General features: G+C 44.8%; 2 protein-coding genes across 3 annotated transcripts in view; one reads left to right on the top strand and one right to left on the bottom strand.

The window, feature by feature from the left end:
• Positions 1-3468: 3468 nt before the first annotated feature.
• MRPL2 (mitochondrial ribosomal protein L2) lies at positions 3469-7392 on the bottom strand. The gene is made up of 8 exons (XM_072139846.1): positions 7241-7392; positions 7007-7106; positions 4881-5019; positions 4640-4781; positions 4297-4412; positions 4109-4219; positions 3955-4028; positions 3469-3888 (listed from the first exon to the last, which is right to left on the bottom strand). The coding sequence occupies exons 2-8, from the start codon at positions 7088-7090 to the stop codon at positions 3670-3672; spliced, it is 885 nt and encodes a 294-aa protein (XP_071995947.1). The 5' UTR covers positions 7091-7106; positions 7241-7392; the 3' UTR covers positions 3469-3669.
• Positions 7370-14334, top strand: part of KLC4 (kinesin light chain 4) — a 60871-nt gene continuing 53906 nt past the window's right edge. For both annotated transcript variants that reach the window (XM_072139842.1, XM_072139845.1), the window contains exon 1: positions 7370-7514. The gene's annotated coding sequence lies outside the window, so the exon portion shown is untranslated. The remainder of the gene's footprint in view (positions 7515-14334) is intronic.

The following is a 14334-nucleotide window of genomic DNA, read 5'->3' as shown; positions in this document are numbered from 1 at the left end:
AGAGAGTATACAGGACCCCAGGGGAGATGTATGTTGGGGTATTTGTGTTTTGGAAAATATATACCGTATATTCCGGCGTATAAGACGACCCCCCTACTTTCCTGTTTAAAATATAGAGTTTAAGATATATTCGCCGTATAAGACTACCCCTTTTCCAACGCATACAAAACACCGGTAAAAATTAAAAAAAAACAGATTTGAATTTAACATGGTCCTTTTTTTTAATTTAAATTCTTATGACATGCAGGTGTACAGCAGGAAAACTGCCGCTCATAAACATAAGGCATACAACAACAACAACATTACCATCGTCCATTTTACTGTAAATGTTACCATACTGTACCTTAGATTTTTATTTTATTAAATATTCCATGCCATGTACTCAGAAGCGGGAAAAAAATTCCAAATGCAATGAAAATGGTGAAAAAACGCATTTGCGCCATTTTCTTGTGGGCTTGGATATTACGTCTTTCACTGAGCGCCCCAAATGACAGGTCTACTTTATTCTTTGGGTCGGTACGATTACGGGGATACCAAATTTATAAAGGTTTTATAATGTTTTCATACATTTACAAAAATTAAAACCTCCTGTACAAAAATTATTTTTTTGATTTTGCCAAATTCTGGCGCTAATAACTTTTTTATACTTTGGTGTACGGAGCTGTGGGTGGTGTCATTTTTTGCGAAATTTGATAATATTTTCAATGATATCATTTTTAGGACTGTATGACCTTTTGATGACTTTTTATCGATTTTTTTATATTTTTCAAAATGGCAAAAAAGTGCCATTTTCGACTTTGGGCGCTATTTTACGTTACGGGGTTAAACGCATTGAAAAACCGTTATCATATTTTGATAGATCGGGCATTTTCGGACGCGTCGATACCTGATGTGTTTATGATTTTTACTGTTTATTTATATCAGTTCTAGGGAAAGGGGGGGGATTTGAAATTTTAGGTTTTTTTATTATAATTTTTTTCAGACTCCCTAGGGTACTTTAACCCTAGGTTGTCTGATCGATCCTATCATATACTGCCATACTACAGTATGGCAGTATATGGGGATTTTCCTCATTCATTGCAGTGTGCTATCAGCACATTGTAATGAAGGGGTTAAAACGAAATAGCCTCGGGTCTTCGGAAGACCCGAGGCTACCATGGAGACGGATCGCCGTCCCCAATGACGTCACGGGGAGCGGCGATCCCAGGTATCTTTTTGAGGCTGCCGGCAGCTTTGCCGGCAGCCCACGCTGTGAAAATATGCAGCAAAGACTTACCGGCTATGGAGAGGGCTCAGCCTCTCTTCAAAAGTCGTCTTATACGCCGGAATATACGGTATATATTTTGTTTTTAAAAGCCACAAGGCAAATTATGTAAAAGAGTGGCCAACCTCTTTAAAGGGAACCTGTCATCAGGGACCTCATTTTCCCTGGGTTGTAGGAGCCCATCACAGCTGCAGTGCGCTGATGTCTTTCTGCTTTCTCTAAGCATTTGCATTACAATATAATTGTGTGTTATAACTTACCTTGCACCCTGACAGAATCCTCTGTGTAGTCCCAGGGGTTGGGCTTTGGTTGGGATGCATTTCCAAAAACAACATGTGACTTGTCTGTGCTAATCACTCCTCAGCTCTCAGCGCCCACCTTTGTTCCCTTCTTCTCCCTCGTTGTCTTCTTCCTCCAGTCACTGCCAGAATTGTTAACCCTTCCACTGACCTCGGAAGCTCCTTTCTATCTGGCTGAACATGTCGCATCTCCGTCCCTTCATGATGACCATACACAACTTTCCTTTCCCCCTGAGCTCTAATCTTCACCCTCCACTTGATGCTCACTTCCTTCAAGATACATAAATGTGCGTTCACCACTGTCTACCAAAGTCCAGCTCTACTAACACACGACTTACCACAAAGTGGCCCAATGCTCATCGGACCCTGGAGAGCATCGGCTCAATGTTGTCTCCTACCTGCCCTATTACTACATGGGGCTCCGCAAGTCGGGGGCCATATTGTCCTTGTTACTAGATTTTAGAGCTGGTGAGATGGTCATGAGACTGGTGACCATGTATGGAGCCTGCAAGGAACTACTAGAAGGTACGAGGAGGAGGTGGATTTGCGTCTTTCTTCAGCCTCATCTCCTATAATACAGGGAGGTATCTGGATGAGGGACTTGTGATGTCTCCATATTGAAGCTCATATAGGACCAGACTTCTGCCTTTACTGTTATATGACACATAAATCCATTTACTGCTCCTCCAATCCTCTAGTAGTCCCATCAGACTTTCTTGGTTCATGAATTAAAGGTCTAATTTAAAGGGTTCATATCCGGGAATAAGGTTTAGAACTTGTGACTCTCAGGCTCCATGTCCCACCGTCGATTAACCAGGAGACTCCCATCATTTCTTAGACAAGCCTTTTGTATCTCTCATACATAAATGTGGCTTGTAGTTAATTAGCATGTGCTGAGCTATGCAGGTTCTTCTCATGTTACTACATCGTTACTGCTTAGTAAATCCACCTTTGGCTTTAAACCTCCCGGCCTCGCTCCCCATCATATAGAAACACGTCTCCACCGAAATCTGATCCCAATGTCTCTTCTACGAGTTCCCGATGTTAGTGCCTACTCCTCAATCACCATATTTTTCATCTCCACTCACAAGTGTAGGATTGGGTTGAGGTCCAGGGACTGTAGAGGCCAATCCAGTAACTACTTCTGTGTCATTGACCCAATTCTTCTCCAATCTTGATGCATCAGCGACCCATAATACTCAATTGTTTCAAGTAACTCATCATGTAGTATCCTGACATGTAGCTCAGCATCGAGACCACCATCCATCCTGGTCCATTATCCAATGTCTTTGGCTGTGAGACAGTCCCATCAGCATCCTCCACCTAACAGTTCCTACAATTTGTCAATCCATTATCCCCTTTTCCCATTAATCGGCCACTCAGGGCTTACATTGAGGTCTGTGATCTCGCTATTATAAAGCAGACGAGCTCACTGTCACAATCGATAGACCTTGTGATCAGCGAATTCAATGTTTTGCCTGGACGTCCACCTCTTGTCTGCGGGATGGATGGACGGAGTTCATTCCGTATTCATGGGAAATCTTCTCTGTGGCTGCTCCACTGAACCAGTGACCTTTTGCCTGGGATTCATCCTAATAACACACTGAACTATTAGTGTATGTGGGAACAGGGAGTAATTTGTATTATACAAAAAGAAAAATTATTGTTCTACCATCAGTAACGTGACAAGAAGCTGCTGTGGTGGATACAAGTCACATTTCTGTATGAGAAGATGATGGTGGCCTCGTCTAGAGCCGCAGAAGAAGGGGAGAAACGGAGCCCGAAAGTTAAAAGCTCAAAGCATTGTTACCCTTTTGCTCATCAGCGAAAATCAACACTTATAAATGATGTCCTCTGTAATGCATGATGGGAGTTGTAGTGCCGCTAATAAAAGGAACAATGATCTGTTATAGAAGAGGTTCACTTATTTTATTACACAACACAACCAATCCTTACAGTGCGGATGACGGCAGCTTCATATCGCCCACTAACACAGTGCTGCCACCTAGGTAAAGAATCTGGCATTGTGGGTTACAGTCCAGCGGTTTCCTGGTAGTCTCCGCCCCCTTGTACGATCAATGAAGAGACCATAACAGTCAATGCAGGTCAGGCTCGAGGTGCGGGTTTGGCACTCGGTAACTGGACATAGCTCTTTAGAGGGGGCAGCGGTCTGATCTTGCGTCCTGCCCATCCGCCCTTCCTCTTCCAGAGTCCGCTGGATGGTCTGATTCCCAACCAGCGGTTCCGCCCAGCCTTCCCGATTATCCGTTTGTTGTGATCAATGTTGGAGACGCGTCCCACAGTGGCCACACAGGTTTCTAGCACCTGCAAAGGAGAGATGGGTCAGGCTACACAACAGCACATTGTTTCGAGGGGTCAGGACACACTCACCTGCACCTGTCTCTTGGAGGGCAGCTGCACTATGGCCGTTCCGTTCACCTTCCTCAGTAACACCCCGCATGTGCCTATAAGAAGAGAGCGACACATTAAATATGGCTGGTGCCCTCTTTGATCGTGGGTGGGTTGTTTTGTGTCTTCAATTCACCTGCAGCTCTGATAAAGTAAGCTCCTTTCCCAGGTTCGGTTTCCAGGCAGTTCACCAAGGTGCCGACCGGCATCGCTCCGAGCGGGTGAGCATCCCCCTCCTGTGCAGACACTAGCAAATAGAAGCAGAGGGTTACAGTCATGTGACACGTTCAGAGCTCCTCTCCCAGTCCCCTCCTTGGTACATACCCGCCATGCGTCCAATGTGTCCTGACGACGTGATAAGATCTCCAGCCTTCATGTTCTCTGTAGCAATAATCCAACGTTTCCGCTTCCCACCGGCCACTAGGGCAATGTCTGCCGACCTGCCAAGTGATACAAGTGCAGTCAGGACACCACAGATCAAAGGCCACACCATGAGCTACATGTTACGTGTATTTGCAGGAGGGGGGGGCGTCACAAGTGAGGAGCCAGAAGCCAGATGACCGCCCCCCAAGGTGAAGGGCAGAAGGCTTAGGGTCATATCAGGGGAAAAAACTGAATTAAAAGAAATCGTTAGTGGGGGAGACACGTGATCTGGTGTAGCTCTTACCTGCATGGGTCATAGCGCACCTCAACCACCTTCTCCTGGAACGGAGTGTTCTCCCGCCCGGGCTCATAGCGCAATCTCTGAAGATCAATCATCCTGAAGAGCTGCTTGTGTCCCCCTCCGACCCCACGCACACGGACCCGACCTGGAGCACAATGAAAATACGAGACACTAGACAACATGAGACAAAAGTCTCCCAAATCTGAGAGAAAATATACAATCTGATGGTCACTTGGTGACGCACCAGTGTGATCGCGGCCGCCAGTTTTCTTCTTCCCAATGGGGTTTATGGTGTACTTGGTGGGTGGCTTCCATATTTCAAAAACATTGAGGTGCGATGTGGTAAGGAGACCTCTGGAGGGCAGCAGTGAGGAGGGGGCAGCCTGCAAAACAGAAGGACATTAGATGATTAGGATGAACTCCATTATCTCCTGGTTTATGGCCTCAAGACTCACAGCGTGGGGTCAGCACAGAGGCTGAGGGACATCATAGCTATGTCCTGACCAAATGATGTGGAACGGGGAAGTTGGGGCCAATGACCTGGTGACGGGGCACAGGGGTGGGCGGGAGGGGGCACTGACCTGGTGACGGGGCACAGGGGTGGGCGGGAGGCTGTACTGACCTGGTGACGGGGCACAGGGGTGGGCACTGACCTGGTGACGGGGCACAGGGGTGGGCACTGACCTGGTGACGGGGCACAGGGGTGGGCACTGACCTGGTGACGGGGCACAGGGGTGGGCACTGACCTGGTGACGGGGCACAGGGGTGGGCACTGACCTGGTGACGGGGCACAGGGGTGGGCACTGACCTGGTGACGGGGCACAGGGGTGGGCACTGACCTGGTGACGGGGCACAGGGGTGGGCACTGACCTGGTGACGGGGCACAGGGGTGGGCACTGACCTGGTGACGGGGCACAGGGGTGGGCACTGACCTGGTGACGGGGCACAGGGGTGGGCACTGACCTGGTGACGGGGCACAGGGGTGGGCACTGACCTGGTGACGGGGCACAGGGGTGGGCACTGACCTGGTGACGGGGCACAGGGGTGGGCACTGACCTGGTGACGGGGCACAGGGGTGGGCACTGACCTGGTGACGGGGCACAGGGGTGGGCACTGACCTGGTGACGGGGCACAGGGGTGGGCACTGACCTGGTGACGGGGCACAGGGGTGGGCACTGACCTGGTGACGGGGCACAGGGGTGGGCACTGACCTGGTGACGGGGCACAGGGGTGGGCACTGACCTGGTGACGGGGCACAGGGGTGGGCACTGACCTGGTGACGGGGCACAGGGGTGGGCACTGACCTGGTGACGGGGCACAGGGGTGGGCACTGACCTGGTGACGGGGCACAGGGGTGGGCACTGACCTGGTGACGGGGCACAGGGGTGGGCACTGACCTGGTGACGGGGCACAGGGGTGGGCACTGACCTGGTGACGGGGCACAGGGGTGGGCACTGACCTGGTGACGGGGCACAGGGGTGGGCACTGACCTGGTGACGGGGCACAGGGGTGGGCACTGACCTGGTGACGGGGCACAGGGGTGGGCACTGACCTGGTGACGGGGCACAGGGGTGGGCACTGACCTGGTGACGGGGCACAGGGGTGGGCACTGACCTGGTGACGGGGCACAGGGGTGGGCACTGACCTGGTGACGGGGCACAGGGGTGGGCACTGACCTGGTGACGGGGCACAGGGGTGGGCACTGACCTGGTGACGGGGCACAGGGGTGGGCACTGACCTGGTGACGGGGCACAGGGGTGGGCACTGACCTGGTGACGGGGCACAGGGGTGGGCACTGACCTGGTGACGGGGCACAGGGGTGGGCACTGACCTGGTGACGAGGCACAGGGGTCAGCAGGAGGGCGCACTGACCTGGTGACAGGGCACAGGGGTCGGCGGGAGGGCGCACTGACCTGGTGACGGGGCACAGGGGTCGGCGGGAGGGCGCACTGACCTGGTGACGGGGCACAGGGGTCGGCGGGAGGGCGCACTGACCTGGTGACGGGGCACAGGGGTCGGCGGGAGGGCGCACTGACCTGGTGACGGGGCACAGGGGTAGGCGGGAGGGCGCACTGACCTGGTGACGGGGCACAGGGGTAGGCGGGAGGGCGCACTGACCTGGTGACGGGGCACAGGGGTAGGCGGGAGGGCGCACTGACCTGGTGACCGGGCACAGGGGTCGGGGGCACTGACCTGGTGACGGGACACAGGGGTCGGGGGCACTGACCTGGTGACGGGGCACAGGGGTCGGGGGCACTGACCTGGTGACGGGGCACAGGGGTCAGCGGGAGGGCGCACTGACCTGGTGACGGGACACAGGGGTCGGGGGCACTGACCTGGTGACGGGACACAGGGGTCGGGGGCACTGACCTGGTGACGGGGCACGGTTGTCGCTGCTTTGCTGCAGGTCAGGGTTAGGCTTCGGAAGGCGCGAGACAATCCACAAAGCGCCATGACCTGGCCCTGGAGACTGATGGGAATAAGAGATAGAAGACATCAGAGAGCAGGTAAGTGTCCACACCCCAGCACCCTGAGATACACCTCACAGGGGGAGCCCCGGGGCTTCAGTACAGCCGAGCAGTGTAATAGCATCTCCAGCACTACCTGTCACCATGCAGGTCACTCCGGCTCCGGCCGCAGGATGATGACGTCACGGCTCTGCCATTAGAGGTCAGTGCGCTGCCTGTGCCGGCCGGAAGGGGGAGCCCGCGACACAGAACTATGGAACGTACGCCGCGTCATATACGGGGAGGAGTCCACGGAGCCACGCCCCGGGCACGTGACCAGGGATGCATCACAACAGTACGGAGCAAAGCATTGTGGGAAATAGAGAAGAGACGACGCTTCACCGGCGGAAGACGGAAACCGGGAGAGGGAGGTAGGAACAACCTCTAACAGTATAAACACTACACCGGGTACTATATATACACCCCATATACTGTATATAACCTGTACTATATCACCCCCCCCCCTATATACTGTATATACACTACACCCTGTACTATATCACACCCCCTATATACTGTATATACACTACACCCTGTACTATATCACCCCCTATATACTGTATATACAATACACCCTGTACTATATCACCCCCTATATACTGTATATACAATACACCCTGTACTATATCACACCCCTATATACTGTATATACAATACACCCTGTACTATATCACCCCCCCTATATACTGTATATACAATATACCCTGTACTATATCACCCCCTATATACTGTATATACAATACACCCTGTACTATATCACACCCCCTATATACTGTATATACAATACACCCTGTACTATATCACCCCCCTATATACTGTATATACAATACACCCTGCACTATATCACACCCCCCTATATACTGTATATACAATACACCCTGTACTATATCACACCCCCTATATACTGTATATACACTACACCCTGTACTATATCACACCCCCTATATACTGTATATACAATACACCCTGTACTATATCACACCCTATATACTGTATATACAATACACTCTGTACTATATCACACCCCCTATATACTGTATATACACTACACCCTGTACTATATCACACCCCCTATATACTGTATATACAATACACCCTGTACTATATCACACCCTATATACTGTATATACAATACACTCTGTACTATATCACACCCCCTATATACTGTATATACAATACACCCTGTACTATATCACCCCCCCTATATACTGTATATACAATACACCCTGTACTATATCACCCCCTATATACTGTATATACAATACACCCTGTACTATATCACCCCCCTATATACTGTATATACAATATACCCTATACTATATCACCCCTCTATATACTGTATATACAATACACCCTGTACTATATCACACACCCTATATACTGTATATACAATACACCCTGTACTATATCACACACCCTATATACTGTATATACAATACACCCTGTACTATATCACACCCCCCTATATACTGTATATACAATACACCCTGTACTATATCACACCCCCTATATACTATATATGCAATACACCCTGTACTATATCACACCCCCCTATATACTGTATATACAATACACCCTGTACTATATCACACCCTCTATATACTGTATATACAATACACCCTGTACTATATCACACCCTATATACTGTATATACAATACACTCTGTACTATATCACACCCCCTATATACTGTATATACAATACACCCTGTACTATATCACCCCCTATATACTGTATATACAATACACCCTGTACTATATCACACACCCTATATACTGTATATACAATACACCCTGTACTATATCACACACCCTATATACTGTATATACAATACACCCTGTACTATATCACACCCCCCTATATACTGTATATACAATACACCCTGTACTATATCACACCCCCTATATACTGTATATACAATACACCCTGTACTATATCACACCCTATATACTGTATATACAATACACCCTGTACTATATAACACCCCCTGTATACTGTATATACAATATACCCTGTACTATATCACACCCCCTATATACTGTATATACAATATACCCTGTACTATATCACACCCCTATATACTGTATATACAATATACCCTGTACTATATCACCCCCCTATATACTGTATATACAATACACTCTGTACTATATCACACCCCCTATATACTGTATATACAATACACCCTGTACTATATCACACCCCCTATATACTGTATATACAATACACTCTGTACTATATCACACCCCCTATATACTGTATATACAATACACCCTGTACTATATCACACCCCCTATATACTGTATATACAATACACTCTGTACTATATCACACCCCCTATATACTGTATATACAATACACCCTGTACTATATCACACCCCCTATATACTGTATATACAATACACCCTGTACTATATCACCCCCTATATACTGTATATACAATACACTCTGTACTATATCACACCCCCCTATATACTGTATATACAATACACTCTGTACTATATCACACCCCCCTATATACTGTATATACAATACACCCTGTACTATATCACACCCCCCTATATACTGTATATACAATATACCCTGTACTATATCACCCCCTATATACTGTATATACAATATACCCTGTACTATATCATACCCCCTATATACTGTATATACAATACACTCTGTACTATATCACACCCCCTATATACTGTATATACAATACACCCTGTATTACATCACACCCCTATATACTGTATATACAATACACTCTGTACTATATCACACCCCCTATATACTGTATATACAATACACCCTGTACTATATCACCCCCCTATATACTGTATATACAATACACCCTGTACTATATCACCCCCTATATACTGTATATACAATACACTCTGTACTATATCACACCCCCTATATACTGTATATACAATACACCCTGTACTATATCACCCCCTATATACTGTATATACAATATACCCTGTACTATATCATACCCCCTATATACTGTATATACAATACACTCTGTACTATATCACACCCCCTATATACTGTATATACAATACACCCTGTACTATATCACACCCCCTATATACTGTATATACAATACACCCTGTACTATATCACACCCCCTATATACTGTATATACAATACACCCTGTACTATATCACCCCCTATATACTGTATATACACTACACCCTGTACTATATCACACCCCCTATATACTGTATATACAATACACCCTGTATTATATCACACCCCTATATACTGTATATACAATACACTCTGTACTATATCACACCCCCTATATACTGTATATACAATACACCCTGTACTATATCACACCCCCTATATACTGTATATACAATACACCCTGTACTATATCACCCCCTATATACTGTATATACAATACACCCTGTACTATATCACCCCCTATATACTGTATATACAATATACCCTGTACTATATCACCCCCTATATACTGTATATACAATATACCCTGTACTATATCACATCCCCTATATACTGTATATACAATACACCCTGTACTATATCACCCCCCTATATACTGTATATACAATATACCCTGTACTATATCACACCCCCTATATACTGTATATACAATACACCCTGTACTATATCACACCCCCTATATACTGTATATACAATATACCCTGTACTATATCACCCCCTATATACTGTATATACAATATACCCTGTACTATATCACATCCCCTATATACTGTATATACAATACACCCTGTACTATATCACACCCCTATATACTGTATATACAATACACCCTGTACTATATCACACCCCTATATACTGTATATACAATACACCCTGTACTATATCACACCCCTATATACTGTATATACAATACACCCTGTACTATATCACATCCCCCTATATACTGTATATACAATACACCCTGTACTATATCACACCCTATATACTGTATATACAATACACCCTGCACTATATCACCCCCTATATACTGTATATACAATACACCCTGTACTATATCACACCCCCCTATATACTGTATATACAATACACCCTGTACTATATCACACCCCCCTATATACTGTATATACAATACACCCTGTACTATATCACACCCCCCTATATACTGTATATACAATACACCCTGTACTATATCACACCCCCTACATACTGTATATACAATACACCCTGTACTATATCACACCCCCCTATATACTGTATATACAATACACCCTGTACTATATCACACCCCCCTATATACTGTATATACAATACACCCTGTACTATATCACACCCCCCTATATACTGTATATACAATACACCCTGTACTATATCACACCCCCTATATACTGTATATACAATACACCCTGCACTATATCACCCCCCCTATATACTGTATATACAATACACCCTGTACTATATCACCCCCCTATATACTGTATATACAATACACCCTGTACTATATCACCCCCTATATACTGTATATACAATACACCCTGCACTATATCACCCCCCCTATATACTGTATATACAATACACCCTGTACTATATCACCCCCTATATACTGTATATACAATACACCCTGTACTATATCACACCCTATATACTGTATATACAATATACCCTGTACTATATAACACCCCTATATACTGTATATACAATACACCCTGTACTATATCACCCCCTATATACTGTATATACAATACACCCTGCACTATATCACCCCCCCTATATACTGTATATACAATACACTCTGTACTATATCACACCCCCTATATACTGTATATACAATACACTCTGTACTATATCACCCCCTATATACTGTATATACAATACACCCTGCACTATATCACCCCCCCTATATACTGTATATACAATACACTCTGTACTATATCACACCCCTATATACTGTATATACAATACACCCTGTACTATATCACCCCCTATATACTGTATATACAATACACCCTGCACTATATCACCCCCCTATATACTGTATATACACTACACCCTGTACTATATCACACCCCCTATATACTGTATATACAATACACCCTGCACTATATCACCCCCCCTATATACTGTATATACAATACACCCTGTACTATATCACACCCCTATATACTGTATATACAATACACCCTGTACTATATCACCCCCTATATACTGTATATACAATACACCCTGCACTATATCACCCCCCCTATATACTGTATATACAATACACTCTGTACTATATCACACCCCCTATATACTGTATATACAATACACTCTGTACTATATCACCCCCCCTATATACTGTATATACAATACACTCTGTACTATATCACACCCCCTATATACTGTATATACAATACACCCTGTACTATATCACCCCCCCTATATACTGTATATACAATACACCCTGTACTATATCACACCCCTATATACTGTATATACAATACACCCTGTACTATATCACCCCCTATATACTGTATATACAATACACCCTGCACTATATCACCCCCCCTATATACTGTATATACAATACACCCTGTACTATATCACCCCCTATATACTGTATATACAATACACCCTGTACTATATCACCCCCCCTATATACTGTATATACAATACACCCTGTACTATATCACCCCCCTATATACTGTATATACAATACACCCTGTACTATATCACACCCCCTATATACTGTATATACAATACACCCTGTACTATATCACACCCCCCTATATACTGTATATACAATATACCCTGTACTATATCACACCCCCTGTATACTGTATATACAATACACCCTGTACTATATCACACCCCTATATACTGTATATACAATACACCCTGTACTATATCACACCCCTATATACTGTATATACAATACACTCTGTACTATATCACACCCTCTATATACTGTATATACACTACACCCTGTACTATATCACCCCCTATATACTGTATATACAATACACTCTGTACTATATCACACCCCCTATATACTGTATATACAATACACCCTGTACTATATCACACCCCCTATATACTGTATATACAATACACTCTGTACTATATCACCCCCTATATACTGTATATACAATACACCCTATACTATATCACCCCCTATATACTGTATATACAATACACCCTGTACTATATCACCCCCTATATACTGTATATACAATACACCCTGTACTATATCACCCCCTATATACTGTATATACAATATACCCTGTACTATATCACACCCCCTATATACTGTATATACAATATACCCTGTACTATATCACCCCCTATATACTGTATATACAATATACCCTGCACTATATCACACCCCCCTGTATACTGTATATACAATACACCCTGTACTATATCACACCCCCTATATACTGTATATACAATATACCCTGTACTATATCACCCCCTATATACTGTATATACAATATACCCTGCACTATATCACACCCCCCTATATACTGTATATACAATACACCCTGTACTATATCACCCCCTATATACTGTATATACAATACACCCTGTACTATATCACCCCCTATATACTGTATATACAATACACCCTGTACTATATCACCCCCCTATATACTGTATATACAATACACCCTGTACTATATCACCCCCTCTATATACTGTATATACACTACACCCTGTAGTATATCACCCCCTATATACTGTATATACAATACACCCTGTACTATATCACACCCCCTATATACTGTATATACAATACACCCTGCACTATATCACACCCCCTCTATATACTGTATATACAATACACTCTGTACTATATCACACCCCCTATATACTGTATATACAATACACCCTGTACTATATCACACCCCCTATATACTGTATATACAATACACCATGTACTATATCACACCCCCTATATACTGTATATACAATATACCCTGTACTATATCACCCCCTATATACTGTATATACAATATACCCTGTACTATATCACACCCCCTATATACTGTATATACAATACACTCTGTACTATATCACACCCCCTATATACTGTATATACAATACACCCTGTACTATATCACCCCCCCCTATATACTGTATATACAATACACCCTGTACTATATCACCCCCTATATACTGTATATACAATACACCCTGTACTATATCACCCCCTATATACTGTATATACAATACACTCTGTACTATATCA

Source organism: Engystomops pustulosus, chromosome 3 (genome assembly GCF_040894005.1).
Source record: "Engystomops pustulosus chromosome 3, aEngPut4.maternal, whole genome shotgun sequence".
In the NCBI taxonomy this organism is placed as follows: domain Eukaryota; kingdom Metazoa; phylum Chordata; class Amphibia; order Anura; family Leptodactylidae; genus Engystomops; species Engystomops pustulosus.
This window is presented reverse-complemented; position numbering and strand designations above follow the sequence as displayed.